Below are 13,771 nucleotides of genomic sequence, written 5' to 3' on the forward strand. Positions count from 1 at the left end.
TCAAACTGCTGTCTCAGTTTCCTGTGTGGCTTGCTTTGTCACAATCACTTGTGTAAGTCAGAGTCAGAACAACATGCTGCTTTGGAAATCTTGTCAGACTATGACAGCTTACAACCATCCCAGGGGATCCCTCTTCTAGCCTATGAGGACACTGAACTTACATGATGTATAACACACATCCGGGCATACACATTTTTAAAACTAAAAAGTCTCAAAAGGAAATGTTTACATCTCGTTAGAGCCAGGGGTAACATCACACGCCTGTAACTCTATCACACGTGTGTAACCCCAGCACTAGGGAAGCTGAGCAGGAAGGTGGCGAGTTAGAGACAGCTTTGGTTAAATGACACCCTCTCAGAAAAAGTTAATAATAAGTCCAGTTAGGACTGAACTCATCCTGCCCCACTGACAGCCTATTGTTTCTTCATTGTCAGTTTTAATCCAAAATGAGAGCGTGCAGGACGGCGGCTCCCTGGAGCTGAGAGTGAGCGCTACATTGTTGCGCACCTCGCTGTTGGAGATGCAGGATGTAGGTGGTCAGGTCCTCCACCTAGGCTTCTGAGAGTCTCCCCTTCCCAGGTCAGTCCATCTACAGCTGCTGGAGGTGGGTCAGGATGGAGGGGGCGTCACAGAAAGATTTTCCCTGGGAGGGAAAAGAGTCCTCAAAAAAATCAGAAAGCTATTGTTGTAAAGTAGATAATGAATGGAATTCTTAAATGTATGTTCGATTTTGGGGGTGTCACAGAGCACACAAGTGTTATGATGCCAGCCTAGCCTACAAAGTGAGTTCTAGGACAGCCAGGGCTACACAGAGAAACCCTGCCTCAAAAAACAAACAAACAAAAACACAAGCCAAAACAACAAAACAAAACAAAAAAACCAGCCTCTTTCTCTCGCTGGCTTGGAATTTACAAAGTAGCCTAGGAAAGTGTCCATTGAATCCTAGAAACCCACCTGCCTCCACCTCCCGGGGCTAAGATTACAAACTCACCAGAACTTTCTAAAGTGCCAAGCACTATACTGTGTTACTGAATTCAGAAGGAAAACTCACACATGAAATTTCACAAGCAAGGGCACAAGCATTGTACACAATGCCCGACCTTGACACTGCCCCTCTGGTGTTTCTGGGCTTCCTGAAGGAGTTTCTATACTTCAAGAGAAACATAAAATATAATACAACCTTTTTTTCCAAGGGAGCGGAAACCTATGATCTAGTGCTAAGATGAGCCTTCCTGGAGGAATAAAGATTTAGAACAAGGTAGTAATGGTCTCAGGCAGCTCTCTAACTTCAGACTGTTGTTGGCATGAGGCTGATGAGCCAAGCGGACACCACAGAATTGAGTGTGGTGAAGAACTAGTGGTGTGTCCTTACCACAGGAATGGGGCCGAAGGGAGGACCACTGCGAGGTTGGCCTGGCCCGCTCCTGCCTGTCTGTTGGCGGAGGAACCTCTGTTGTTTGTCAACCGCGCTCCAGTCTGTGTGCAAGCAAGGCAGCCCTTGTGGAGTAGGTTGAGTGCTCCTTGGTAACAGTGTTGTTTTGTGTTGCTGTCTGAGGGTGGGATGCTAATGGTTGTAACTCATCCAGGCAAACCTGCTGTCGCCATCTTCCACCCTCCTGGCTTTTGATTCTATAGTTCATTTCCTTTATTTGATATTACTTCTACCATTTTAGTTAACCTCTAGTCTCATTAGCGTTTTTTATTTGTTTGTTTGTTTGTTTGTTTAGTTTTGGCCATGTGTTTGAGTCTGAAAGGAGTGACATAAGAATTTACTATGCATCGACATATGGAGACTTATCAGTGAACTGTGTTGCATTTGGTTTAACGGTCTGCTATTTGAAATCCCTTACAGGATTAGAGGTGGAATTTGTGATACAAAGGTTTAAGGGGAGTGGATGCTGAGGATAACTGTAGCATCCACTGGCCTTGTATTTAGGCATGACTAATTTAATCCAACCTTTACTCTACTTTTTAAATTATTTTAGATTTATTGTATGTATGTAAGTATTTTACCTACCTGAATGCCACACGCATGCCTGGTGCTCAGGGAAGTCAAATCCCCTAGAACTGGAGTCCTTTGGGTGCTGGGAACTAAACCTGGGTCCTCTTACAAGGGCAGCCAATGCTCCTAACCACTGGACCATCTCTCCAGTCCCTATCTGTCGTGTTTTTAAACTACTAATTTGGGAGCTAGAAACTTGGCTTGGCAGTTAAGAGTTCTTGTTGCTCTTGCAGAGGACTCTGGTCAATTCCCAGCACCCACACAGCAGCTCACAACCAACTCTAACTGCACCCCAGGGAATCTAATGTCTTCTTCTAACCTCTAAGGGTACCAGACATGCACATAGGACACAAACATACATGAAGGCAAAACACTCATATGCATAAAATTAATCTAAAATTTATTTTAATGCTTATTTGTTTGGCTGGCTTGTTTGTTGTGTTTTTTAAGACTGATAGCCCAGGCTGGCCTAAACAGTGAGAGCCTGTGTGTGTGTTTGTGTGTGTCTGTCTGTCTGTCTCTGTCTCTGTCTCTCTCTGTGTGTCTGTGTGTCTGACTGTCTACCTGTCTATCTCTGTCTCTGACTGTGTGTGTGTCTCCCCCCGTGTCTCTCTGTCTGTCTGTCTCTCTGTCTGTCTCTGTCTCTCTCTCTGTGTGTCTGTCTCTCTCTCTCTGTCTGTCTCTCTGTCTCTGTCTCTCTCTGTGTGTCTGTCTGTCTGACTGTCTACCTGTCTATCTCTGTCTCTGACTGTGTGTGTGTCTCCCCCGTGTCTGTCTGTCTGTCTGTCTCTCTCTTTCTCTCTCTCTCCCCGTGTGTGTGTGTGTGTGTGTGTGTGTGTGTGTGCGCACGCGCGCGTGCGCGCACGCACGCACACAAGACACGGTGTTTAACCATGTCCGTTTTTCAATTCACACAATTGAAGGAGCCACTTTGCCTTACTGGAGGCGTAGGCTATCTTGAGTATCTTTCGCTCCTTAGGTGGAAATAGGATGAAGAGGAAATGAGTAACTCTTTCTTTCTGCCCATATAACTTTTTTAAAAAGTCAAACTTCTACATGAATTTATCTGGAGTAAATATTCCCTTTGTAAAGCTTCAGTTGGTCTTGGAGGTGGTCTCCTAACATGCAGTTTCATTTTATAACTCTGCATGCCTTGGCTCTGTGCCCGACCTCCCAGGTTACAGACCTTACAGTAGACCCCACTCATTAAGGAAATAACGCCTCCCTCAAAAACACCCTCTAGAAGACATCGCTAACCTTCCTAATAAGTCACCCAGCCATGTTCACATTGGACTGTAGTAACCTGTGAGGTAAACAGAGGCTCCGTCCTTAAAACCCACCCCACTATTTATAAAGACACTGACTCTTTCCCCAAGTTGCAAATGAGAAACAATATTGGGTATTGTTATTTCAAAGAAGAGGTGTGAGGGTTAATCTACGTCTTCTATTTGTTCTGTTCAGTGTAGAGGTTAAGAAATAAGGGCAAGTCAGGCACCTTTAACCCCAGCACTCCAGATATCTGAGTTTGAGGCCAACCTGGTCCACATAATGAGACCCTGTCTCAAACAAACAAACAAAATTAAATAAGGGTAAAACACCTGTAGGCAAAGTATCAATACCAAATTTTTACTATATTTGAGAAAAGTATCTGCTTTGGAAGGCAAGTGTATATTGTACTAAATAATACTTTATACCATCTAAAATTACTGTACTAAATACAGAATGACTAAAGTCGGGCCAAGATTTCCATAAAATTCAGAATGTCCATAATTCAGATGTTCTATATAAGAAGGTAGACGCTTCGGAGGAACTGTGTGACTTAATTAAGCAAGAATAAAACAGAAAGAAAAGCAAGAGTTTGGGAAGAAAAAGCTAGGAGGTGTGAATTGCAGGCAGGAAGCTATGCCCAGGATCAAAGGGGAAATACTGGAGACACAGTGAGGGTCCACATTGGAGCAGATGGTTTGTATGAGGCAGTGGTTTTCAATTATATTCTGAGGAGTTCCCACAGAGGCTGGTCTGCAAGGGACATCCTTGAGCACTGTAGTGTGGCAGCTCCATGAGAATGTTCCCTGCTAGCAACGCAGAAGAGCATATTGAGACCAGCCAAAATGTCAGCTGGACGACATGAGCCCAGGGTATTCCTGGCCATGAGATTTTTGTTGGTTCTTGTTTTGTTTTTTTTAAGAGAGAGAGAGAGACTGTGTGTGTGTGTGTGTGTGTGTGTGTGTGTGTGTGTGTGTGTGTGTGTGTGTGTGTCTTAGTCAGGGTTTCTATTCCTGCACAAACATCATGGCCAAGAAGCAAGTTGGGGAGGAAAGGGTTTATTCAGCTTACACTTCCACATTGCTGTTTTATCACCAAAGGAAGTCGGGACTGGAACTCAAGCAGGTCAGGAAGCAGGAGCTGATGCAGAGGTCATGGAGGGATGCTGCTTACTGGCTTGATTCCCCTGACTTGCTCAGCTTGCTTTCTTATAGAACCCAGGACCATCAGCCCAGGGACTGTACCACCCACAATGGGCTGGGCCCTCCCACCCTTGACCACTAGTTGAGAAAATGCCTTACAGCTGGATCTCATGGAGGCATTTCCTCAACTGAGGCTCCTTTCTCTGTGATAACTCCAGCTTGTGTCAAGCTGACACACAAAACCAGCCAGCACAATTGACCCCTTGTCAACCTGACACACAAACACATCACTATTGAGCCTCAGCCCTCGCTTTCATATTCATCCCCAAGATCTAAATAACTTCAAGAGTTCCACAGTCTTTCCATATTAAAAGTTCAATCCCTTTAAAATGTCCAATATCTTTTACAATTCGAAAGTCTTTTAACTGTGGACTTCACTAAAATACTTTCTTCCTTCGAGAGGGAAAAATACCAGGGCGCAGTCACAATAAAAAGCAAAAGCAAAAAACTCCAACCATCCGAATGTCTGGGATCCACTCATGATCTTCTGGGCTCCTCCGAGGGCGTGGGTCGCGTCTCCAGCTCTGCCCTTTGTAGCACGCAGCTTGTCCTCCAGGCTCCAGATGCCTGTTCTCCACTGTGGCTGCTGTTCTTGGTGGTCATCTCATGGTGATGGCATCTCCAAAACACTTTAAACTACAACTGTGGTGGGAAATTCCCAGGACTGTTCCTCATGTGCACAGCCAGGGTCAGCAAATGGCTGCCCTGGGAACTGAGCTCTGTTTTACCCTCAGACAGTTGCAGTCAACGTTCCAGGGGGTTTGATGGTATTCTAAAAGCCCTGGACTCGGTGACACTGCTAAAAATTCCCAGAGCCAGAGCCTGGGAGTCCGTTCTGGTAGGTGGCAATCGCCGGGTTCTGTTGCTAGGCAAGGCAGAGATTGTCAGTGGTGTGGCTTCCAGTTGCTGAAGAGAAAACCTCCAGCAGGAGAGAACTCGCCATTGCTCTTCTGACCTGGGGACGTGAAGCCACAAAGCAAGGCCTAAGGAAACCACCAGGAAAGCACCGGTCTCAAAATAAACACATATAAGATAAAAGGTTCGGGTGAGCTAAAAATAGAAATGTAAATATTTACTCAGAGAAAGACACACTCATCAACTCAGTGGTGGAGAACTCGTAAGAGGCCCCAGGTTCAATCCACAGTACCACGAGAGGAAAAAGAAAGGCAAGCTAGCTTGGCGGTCACAAGTCCTCTCTGCTCTTGCAGAGGACCCAGATTTGGTCCCCAGCGCCCTCGTCAGGTGACTCACAACCTCCAGAGGTCACGGTGCTTTTTTCCCACTTGAGTGGGACACCTTTACTTATGTCCACCTACGCACATATGCACATACTTAAAAAAAAAATCTTTTAAAGGAAAGAAAACTAGCCCTATCGCAGCTGGTCATGATAGCACACGTCTATCTAACACAGGCACTTGGGAGGCTTAAGATTGCAAGCTCAACGCCAGCCTGGGCTCCATAGCAAGACCTCCATCGTAAGAAACAAAACAAAATTTTACAGCGGCAAAATCTAACAGAACAGCAAACTGGTCAAGGTTAACACAAACACTGATTTCCATGGCTAATATGTGCCCTAGATATACTGTGATAAGAGTATTACCTGGCCTCTGCGGTTTCTTCCACTAAACCCATACCTCTGGCTAATGGTGAATAGAGAAACATCCCACCGTACACCTGACCATCATGGTGTACACCATACACCATCATGATGGCTTTAGCATCAAGGAAAGTATGAAGTGTCCAGGCTAGCGAGAGCTGTAAGGTTGACAGCGTGCTGTGCCTGCTGGGAGCCTGGAACCTAGTACCGATGCTACCTATGCTACCTGAAAACAAAGGAAGGCCAGGCTCCCTCTGTAAGATCATAGTCGGGGGCTGTGTGTGGACTATGTAGGAACTATTTATATACTTTCTAACTTCTGTAAACCTTACCTTTAAGATAAAAGGGCTGTTGAAAATAATACAAAAAACCCTGGGTGGTGGTGGTGAGGCGGCCCCTTTGAGTTTGAGACCAGCCTGGTCTGTGGAGTGAGTTCTAGGACAGCCAGGCCTACACAGAGAAACCCTGTCTGGGGGGTGGGGGGTGGGGTGTTCTTGAAAAACTGAGTACTAACTCAGGATATTGTCACATTGTTATCATCATTGTTGTCGCTGTTGTTCTCTTCTTCATCCAGCATAGCTTTTAATCAGATAGGAGTCGATTATGTAAGAACGTAGAATGACATCATCTCCCCGGTGGTATCTTGAGGTAGGTGAAGGTCACTTCGGGAAGTGTGATTTCGAGAACTGTTTGCCACGGTATTGGATGCAATGCCAAAGACTCAGAGAGTCACCAACGTTTATAAATATTGTGGGAATCCGTGACATTGGCAATACTAGTACTGAGTGACATTCAAGGGCAAGCATCCCGTCCGGAACACAGACATTAGCTGGAAGGCCTGTTCTCGTGACATATCTGTTTATTCCTTTCCTATGGGCTTGCTAATCTTTATGAGTGCATTTGAGTCCTATTGGTAATTTAATGTTATAACTGCTTAGGGTTGTATGTGTACAGTGGATTTTGATCTCTCTCTCTCTCTCTCTCTCTCTCTCTCTCTGTGTGTGTGTGTGTGTGTGTGTGTGTGTGTGTGTGAGAGAGAGAGAGAGAGAGAGAGAGAGAGAGAGAGAGAGAGAGAGAGAGAGAGAGAGAGAGAGACCATCCCGCTTCTCCCCCATGCCTAGTTATTTTAATGTATTTCCTTACTAATACTGAGTACTGCCTCTCAGTTCTGTCATATGTAAAAGCCAGCGCTGCTCAGGCTGGTAGTTTGAGGTGTGAAGGGTTTTGTTTTATTTTCTTGTTTTTGTTGTTGTTGTTGTTTTCCCACAACATTGTATTTGTTTGCATTGAGTTTGCTATCTACACATGAAAGAGTGAATTCTTTCTGTAAAAATAAAGGTGGGATTCTCTCCAGTTGCCAGGGATGGGACAATTTTTACCTTTGTCTTCCTACTTTTCCTTTTTTTTAGTGTTCTTCAGGGAAAAAATATTTGGGGAGGTGATGAGAAAAAGATACTTTAAAGTTTTTTTTTCTCCCCACAAAGCAAAGATTTTTTTTTATTACCATGAAGGCCGCTATCTAAATCATTAAAATGGTCTTTTTGCTTAAAAATGTGTTTTCTACTTTGCTTCTCAGGGTAGACTTGGTTTCCGTGTGACTTTGCAGACCCCTGAATGTTACCATCCTTACACGTTTCCTGAGTTAAATCTTGAACTGTTAGAAGCACCGCTGGATCGAATTAATCGAATTTTCCCTTGCAGACTGGTGTTCGGAATGCTCTATCCGGCGTACTATTCCTACAAAGCCGTGAAGACGAAAAACGTCAAGGAGTATGTAAGTAAAGTTTCCGTGATCCTCATTTGGTGTGAACACAGACCTTGGGAAACCCTGCCGCTTTAGAGAGTTAGACCGACGGGTTTGGTCTAACGGTGATATGAGTGTTGTTGTGGGAATAACTGTTTTTTAAAATGACGTTTTTTTAACTGACCATAATGCTTCAAATGGCCTCCGTTGACCATTGGCTCCTGGAGCTTGGAGTTCCCAAGAGCAGTGACGGTGGGCTCCAGTGGCCTGAGTCACAGTGGACTAAGGTGTGTGTGCCTGGCCAAAGTGCTTTGGACACAGGCTGTAGTTTTCTAGCCTTGAATTTTACAGATGCACCGAGAGGGTATCTCGTCGCACAAAGCCTCCTCTTCATGGCCGTTGTCCTCCCACTTTTGATTAAACACAAAGCCCCTTACCTCATCTCTGTTAGACTATTGCAGGCTTGAAGCATACTTCTTCATCATGATTTTTTTTTTATTTTATTTTTGCTGCATGTGGTGTGTGTATGTGTGCGAGTATGAGTGTGTGTATGTATGATATGTGTATGTGTGTATGTGTGCATGTCTAAGTGTGTGTGTGTTTATGTATGTATGAGTGTGTGTATGTATGATACAGGTGTGAGTGTGTGGATAAGTGTGTGTATGAGTGTGTATATGTATATTATGTGTGAGCGTGTATGTGTGTGAGTGTGTATGTGTGTATGTGTGTAAGTGTGTGTGTGACTGTGTGTGTGAGTGTATGAGTATGTGTGTGTATATGTATGATATACATGTGTGTGAGTGTGTATGTGTATGTGTGTATGTGTGTGTGTGACTGTGTGTGTGAGTGTATGAGTATGTGTGTGTATATGTATGATATACATGTGTGTGAGTATGTATGAGTATGTGTATATATGTATGATATTCATGTGTGTGAGTGTGAGTATACGAGTGTGTGTGTGTGTGTGTGTGTGTGTGTGTGTGTGTGTGTACACCTTGGAGCATAGCATATGAAGGCTGGAGGAAGATGCCTTCTGAGAACTTCTAGCTAACTAGTACAGTTAGACTAGGGAGCCAAAGAGCTTACCTAGGAGTCCCTTCCCAGTCTCCCCAGTTCAAGGGTTACAGGCATGTGCCACCACACCAGTTTCATGTGTTTGGGGGCTCTGGACTAGGGCCCTCACACTGGCCGGCTGGCCCTTCCTCCGCTGAGTATTCCCATACACTTCCCTGCCTGGAGTCCTGGCGTAGGCTTCTGTTTTGATGGAGTACATTTCTAGACAATAACAAATGTGTACCTTGGGCAGTTAATCAAAAGAAATAAGCGGCCAGTACTGAGATAACTCACACCGGTAACTGTGGCACTTCTTTTATTTGTTTGTTTGAGGGAGCCAGAATATCCATTTCAAAATGAGCAATTCGATTGCACTTAGTACTCTCACAGTGCCCGGCAGACAACAGACACCGTCTCCTTCCAGCCCTCCTCAATCTGAAATGAAACGGAGGCCCATTAGGCGTTTACCCCTCCCCCACCTGCTTCTCCCTGGAGACGTTCCCTTAAATGGAATCTTAGAGTAAGTGACTTCTCCCAGCTGCCGAGCCGTGTTCGAGGTCCATCCATGTTTTCGCACGTCTCAGTGTTCCGTGCCTCCTGATGGCTGGAACAGTGTCCCATTGTATTGGTGAAACCAAACAAGGGCTTGTTTATCTGCTCATCCGCTGACAGACATCTGAATTGTTCTGCTTCTGCCTTTTGGCTCTTATGAATACTGCTGGCACAGACGTGCCCGTGTGAGCATCTGTCTAAGTGCCTGTTTTGGGCTCCCGGAGGTGTATAACTGTGGCTCTTTGTAAGGACCGTGGATGGCAGGCAGCCTTGTCATCCAGCCCTGCGTGTGGTCACAAAGACCAGAAATCCAGTCTTGATTCTTGGGTCCCTTTGCAGGTATTTAAGGTTGCATAGAGCCAGTGGCTAAAACTTTTGTAATTAACTTACTGAACTTTTATAGTCACGTTTCTCTGTCAGATAAGGCCAGTTTTGTAATGAAGGGTATGTACGCATAGACCCACACACCGAGCTCATAATGGTGGAATACATTTATGAGGGGTGAAGAAGTTAGTTGGGTAAGCTGTGGAGTTTTTAAATCCTTTTATGATACAGATCTCTTGGATCCAGGACTGGGAAAATAGTCTTAAGACATGGAAGCGTATGAAGTCATTCTAATTTAAATTCATTTTATAAGTAGCTTGAAGGGGCATATTTCAATATGTGCTGTAATAAATATTTCAGGTGCCATGTTACACTACTGGCTTATATTAGTTTCTAAAACAACACTTGCTTTCCGTTTCCAGCATTTCTCAAGCTGCCGGTGCTGAAGGACCTGTTTGGTTATGTTTGCTTTGAGTTTTGTGGTCCTGGGGATGAACCAGTTTGGTTTAGTTTCCCCTCGAAGTAGTTTGCCATTACTTTTGTAAAAACTACAATGAAAATGAGCACAAAACCCCCAGACACAAAACCCCAGTGACATAGGAGTTACCACCGATTATTAGTCATTTCTATAGACGTGAGATACCGCTCTACTGTGTCTTTACTTGGAATCCTCTTTCCAGTGGTAAAGAAGTATGAATAACCCCTCATCTCTAAAATGCCAGGAGAATGTGAGCCACGGAGTATGCTACTGGCCAGAGCTTAGGAAATACAAAAGCTCCTCACAGCGTGATCCAGCGGGCTCTTCCTCTGCTTCTAGCTAACTGTGCAGTTGAAGAACTGGATGGTGCATCTTTCAGCTGTGGGCTCCTGTGATCTTTGACTCATTCCAGGGCCCGTTGTAGAAGTCCAGGCCTGCAGTCCTAGCACTCTGGAGGTTGAGGCAGGAGAATCCCTGAAGACTTGAGGTTAGCAGGCACTACAGAATGAAGAGACTCTGTCTGTCCCCAAGAGGAAATAAATAGCTAGACAGCCAGGTAGATGGACGCTCTGACCCAGCTACACTGACAAGGGGACAGGTGGGCAGGTAGGGAGGTGGGTAGATGGATACAGGTGTACCATCCCAGAGGGGTGGGCGGGCGGACAGACAGACAGACAGACACATAGACACATAGACACATAGATGCATAGATAGATAGATAGATAGATAGATAGATAGATGATAGATAAGTAGATAGATAGATAGATGATAGATAAGTAGATAGATACATAGATACATAGATACATAGATGATAGATAAGTAGATACATAGATAGATAGATAGATAGATAGATAGATAGATAGATAGATAGATGATAGATAAGTAGATACATAGGTAGATAGATGAAAGATATATAGATAAGTAGGCAGATACATAGATAAGTGGATGCATACATAGATTAAGTGGATACATACATATGTAGATGTGTGCATACTGGATAGATAAAGACATGTAGTTAAGTAGATAGGCAGACCAAAAGCCAGCTAAGTGGACAGCAATAAGAATATAAAAGTTTTAGGAAAGCATGAATTACCTTTATGTATAAATGAATGCTAAAAACGGGTTATTTAGAGGTTGACTTAATTATAAAACAATTACTCCACTTTCACTGCGCATCAGTTCTTCTGTTACACTTTTTTTTTCTTTTCTCTTCGAAACATGGTTTCAAGTAACCTAAACTGGCCTCTAACTCACGAAGTAGCTAGCTGAGGCTGGCCTTACACACCTGATCCTCCTGCCTCTCTATTCCTGAGATCAAAGGCATGCCCCCCCCAGCTCCACTTGAAAACGTAACTTTATGTGTTTCATCCCCTTAATAACACACTCAGATTTTTATTATTGGGTTATTTGAAAATGTAAGACAATTAAAGATAACATGCTTCTGGAATTTTAATTCTCCCTCACGTGCTAAAAATAGCTTAACCTGCATAAGAGAATCCATTAAATTCAAAACCCCTGTTTTGAAAATACAGTGAGTGATAAAAGAGAACAGATACTGACCTGAGTAGAGGCCAAACCTACTCCATCTTGAGACTGGCCTCCATCTTAAAGAGAAAAAAAAAAAAAGCCAGAGAACTTGACCTGCAGCAGAACCCAAGCTACACCCATGTACCAGGAAGGACCTCACGGCTTGGCCCTGGCCAGAGTCACTCCCTAGCTACTTCCTAGCAACAGTTAGTCAAAGATTAGTCTGATTGTTTCAGATGAACTTTCAGACCGTTTGCGATTGTATACCGTCTTGCTTTGGAGCACCCACCTGTCAGCTTATAATAGTCATTCAATTTGATGCTTGCCAGGATAGATGCCCCCCTCCCCCACTTCTGTGTCCTATAAACCTTTGTCCTGCTGAGGTTCAAGACTACTCCGCTTTCCCTTCCCATCCTGCTGTGTCAGGGTTGAGTGGGAGGAGAGCCCAAGCCCATGCTTGTCATAAAGAGACCCTAATGCTGTTACACTGGAAGCGGCTCCTTGGTGGTCTTTTGGGGTTCACGAACACTTCCTGGCACAACAGAACCAGGAAGGAATATAATACATCACTGAAGACCTCAGTCACCCTCCTGTCTAACAGCAAGACTCTCAGAAACCAAGGTTGGGGTGCTGCGTGTGTGTTCCCTTACCCGAGGCATGAGTGTTTAATTATTCCCCACGAGTTTCAGAGCACCTTCCCATATCACCACGTCGAATTCCTGCTTGTCCCAGCCACCACGCTATTCTAGACAGAAAGCCACGAAATATTTAATCCCAGACATCCCTAGAGTTCAGAAATGTAGCATGGGTCCACTTGGCTGTGTTCCCTCTGGAGGCTCTAGTCCCGTGGAGGATCTGTCGTAGAGCTGGAAGCTACCCACATTCCTTGGCTTCAGGCTCAGTCCCTGTGTCTTTACAGCCAAGAGCTCAGGGCTGAGATTTTTGGATGCCGCCAGCACTGGGCTTTTAGCCTTCTGCCTCCTCCTTTCGCTTGTATGGTCCTTTATGAACGACAGGGCTCACCCCCAAGGTTGTCTGATCCTTGGCCCTAATTCCATCTGCTGCCTTATTTTCTCTTTATCATATAGCCTAATATACTTAATTTTGTAGGAATTAAAACAGGGATCTATGCCCAGGAAAGGAGGCAGCATTCTGTCAACTCTAATAATATCCACCCTTGAGTGTGCTGTCCATTCACCCGTGAGGACCTCGTAAGTCAGCATGGGTCCACACCAGAGCGCTTGGGTTTCTAATGTTCTGGTCATTCTGTTCGGGCACACACACCATGCCCCACCCCATTAGTGGTTAAAAGCACAGGTGATGGAAGGAAGAAGGCACAGGCTCTCACCGAGGACCTAGGTTCTGGTCCCAATAGATCACACCCCCGATTCCACTCCGATCGATCCAGTAACGTCTGCTGAACTCCAAGAGCAGCAGGCAGGCAAACAGTCCACATCAGACAAAACATTCATACACATAAAAGAACGTAAATAAAATAGCCAAGTCACTGTGGCCCCCAAAGTGTCATTAATCACAACAATGGCTGGCAGCGAAAGCCGCCTCGCTGTTTACGTGAAGCGAGGAATTAATACAGTGTCCTCGTATTCACCTGAACTTTACCAAATGTAGCCATCCTGTTTAAACTAGTCCTGCCGGGTTTGGCAGACCTGTAGATTCAGTTTGGTTTTTTTTCTGTGGCAGTTTCTCAGCAGTAATAAACCTCGTTACATGTCTGTGTTCCGATCTCAATACTTCTTTATGCTGCTTGATACTGTATCCCTTAATGTCTGTCTCCCATCCAAGGAAGGGTTCGGCTGCTTTCATTGTACCACATTGTACCTTGAACATAGTTGGTATACAGTAATTAGGCAGAACTTTCGGAAAATTAACTTGTAAGACAGAAAAGCTGTAAGACAGAAAAGCTGGCTTCTCCACGCCTGCAGAATGCTACATTGTGCTTGCAAGAGTGTGTGTGTTCCCAGTGGACCAATCTGTTTCCTCAGCTTGGAGTCTGCAGGGTTAGGGC

At 44.7% G+C, this 13,771-nt stretch overlaps 1 protein-coding gene across 1 annotated transcript in view; it reads left to right on the forward strand.

Moving 5' to 3' along the window:
* Nucleotides 1-13,771, forward strand: part of Reep3 (receptor accessory protein 3) — an 84,279-nt gene that overhangs the window by 24,720 nt on the left and 45,788 nt on the right. Inside the window, exon 2 of the mRNA XM_032889268.1 lies at nt 7,769-7,841. Coding sequence (XP_032745159.1) covers nt 7,769-7,841 — 73 coding nt within the window. The remainder of the gene's footprint in view (nt 1-7,768; nt 7,842-13,771) is intronic.

This window comes from Rattus rattus, chromosome 18 (assembly GCF_011064425.1).
Source record: "Rattus rattus isolate New Zealand chromosome 18, Rrattus_CSIRO_v1, whole genome shotgun sequence".
NCBI classification, from domain to species: Eukaryota; Metazoa; Chordata; class Mammalia; order Rodentia; family Muridae; genus Rattus; species Rattus rattus.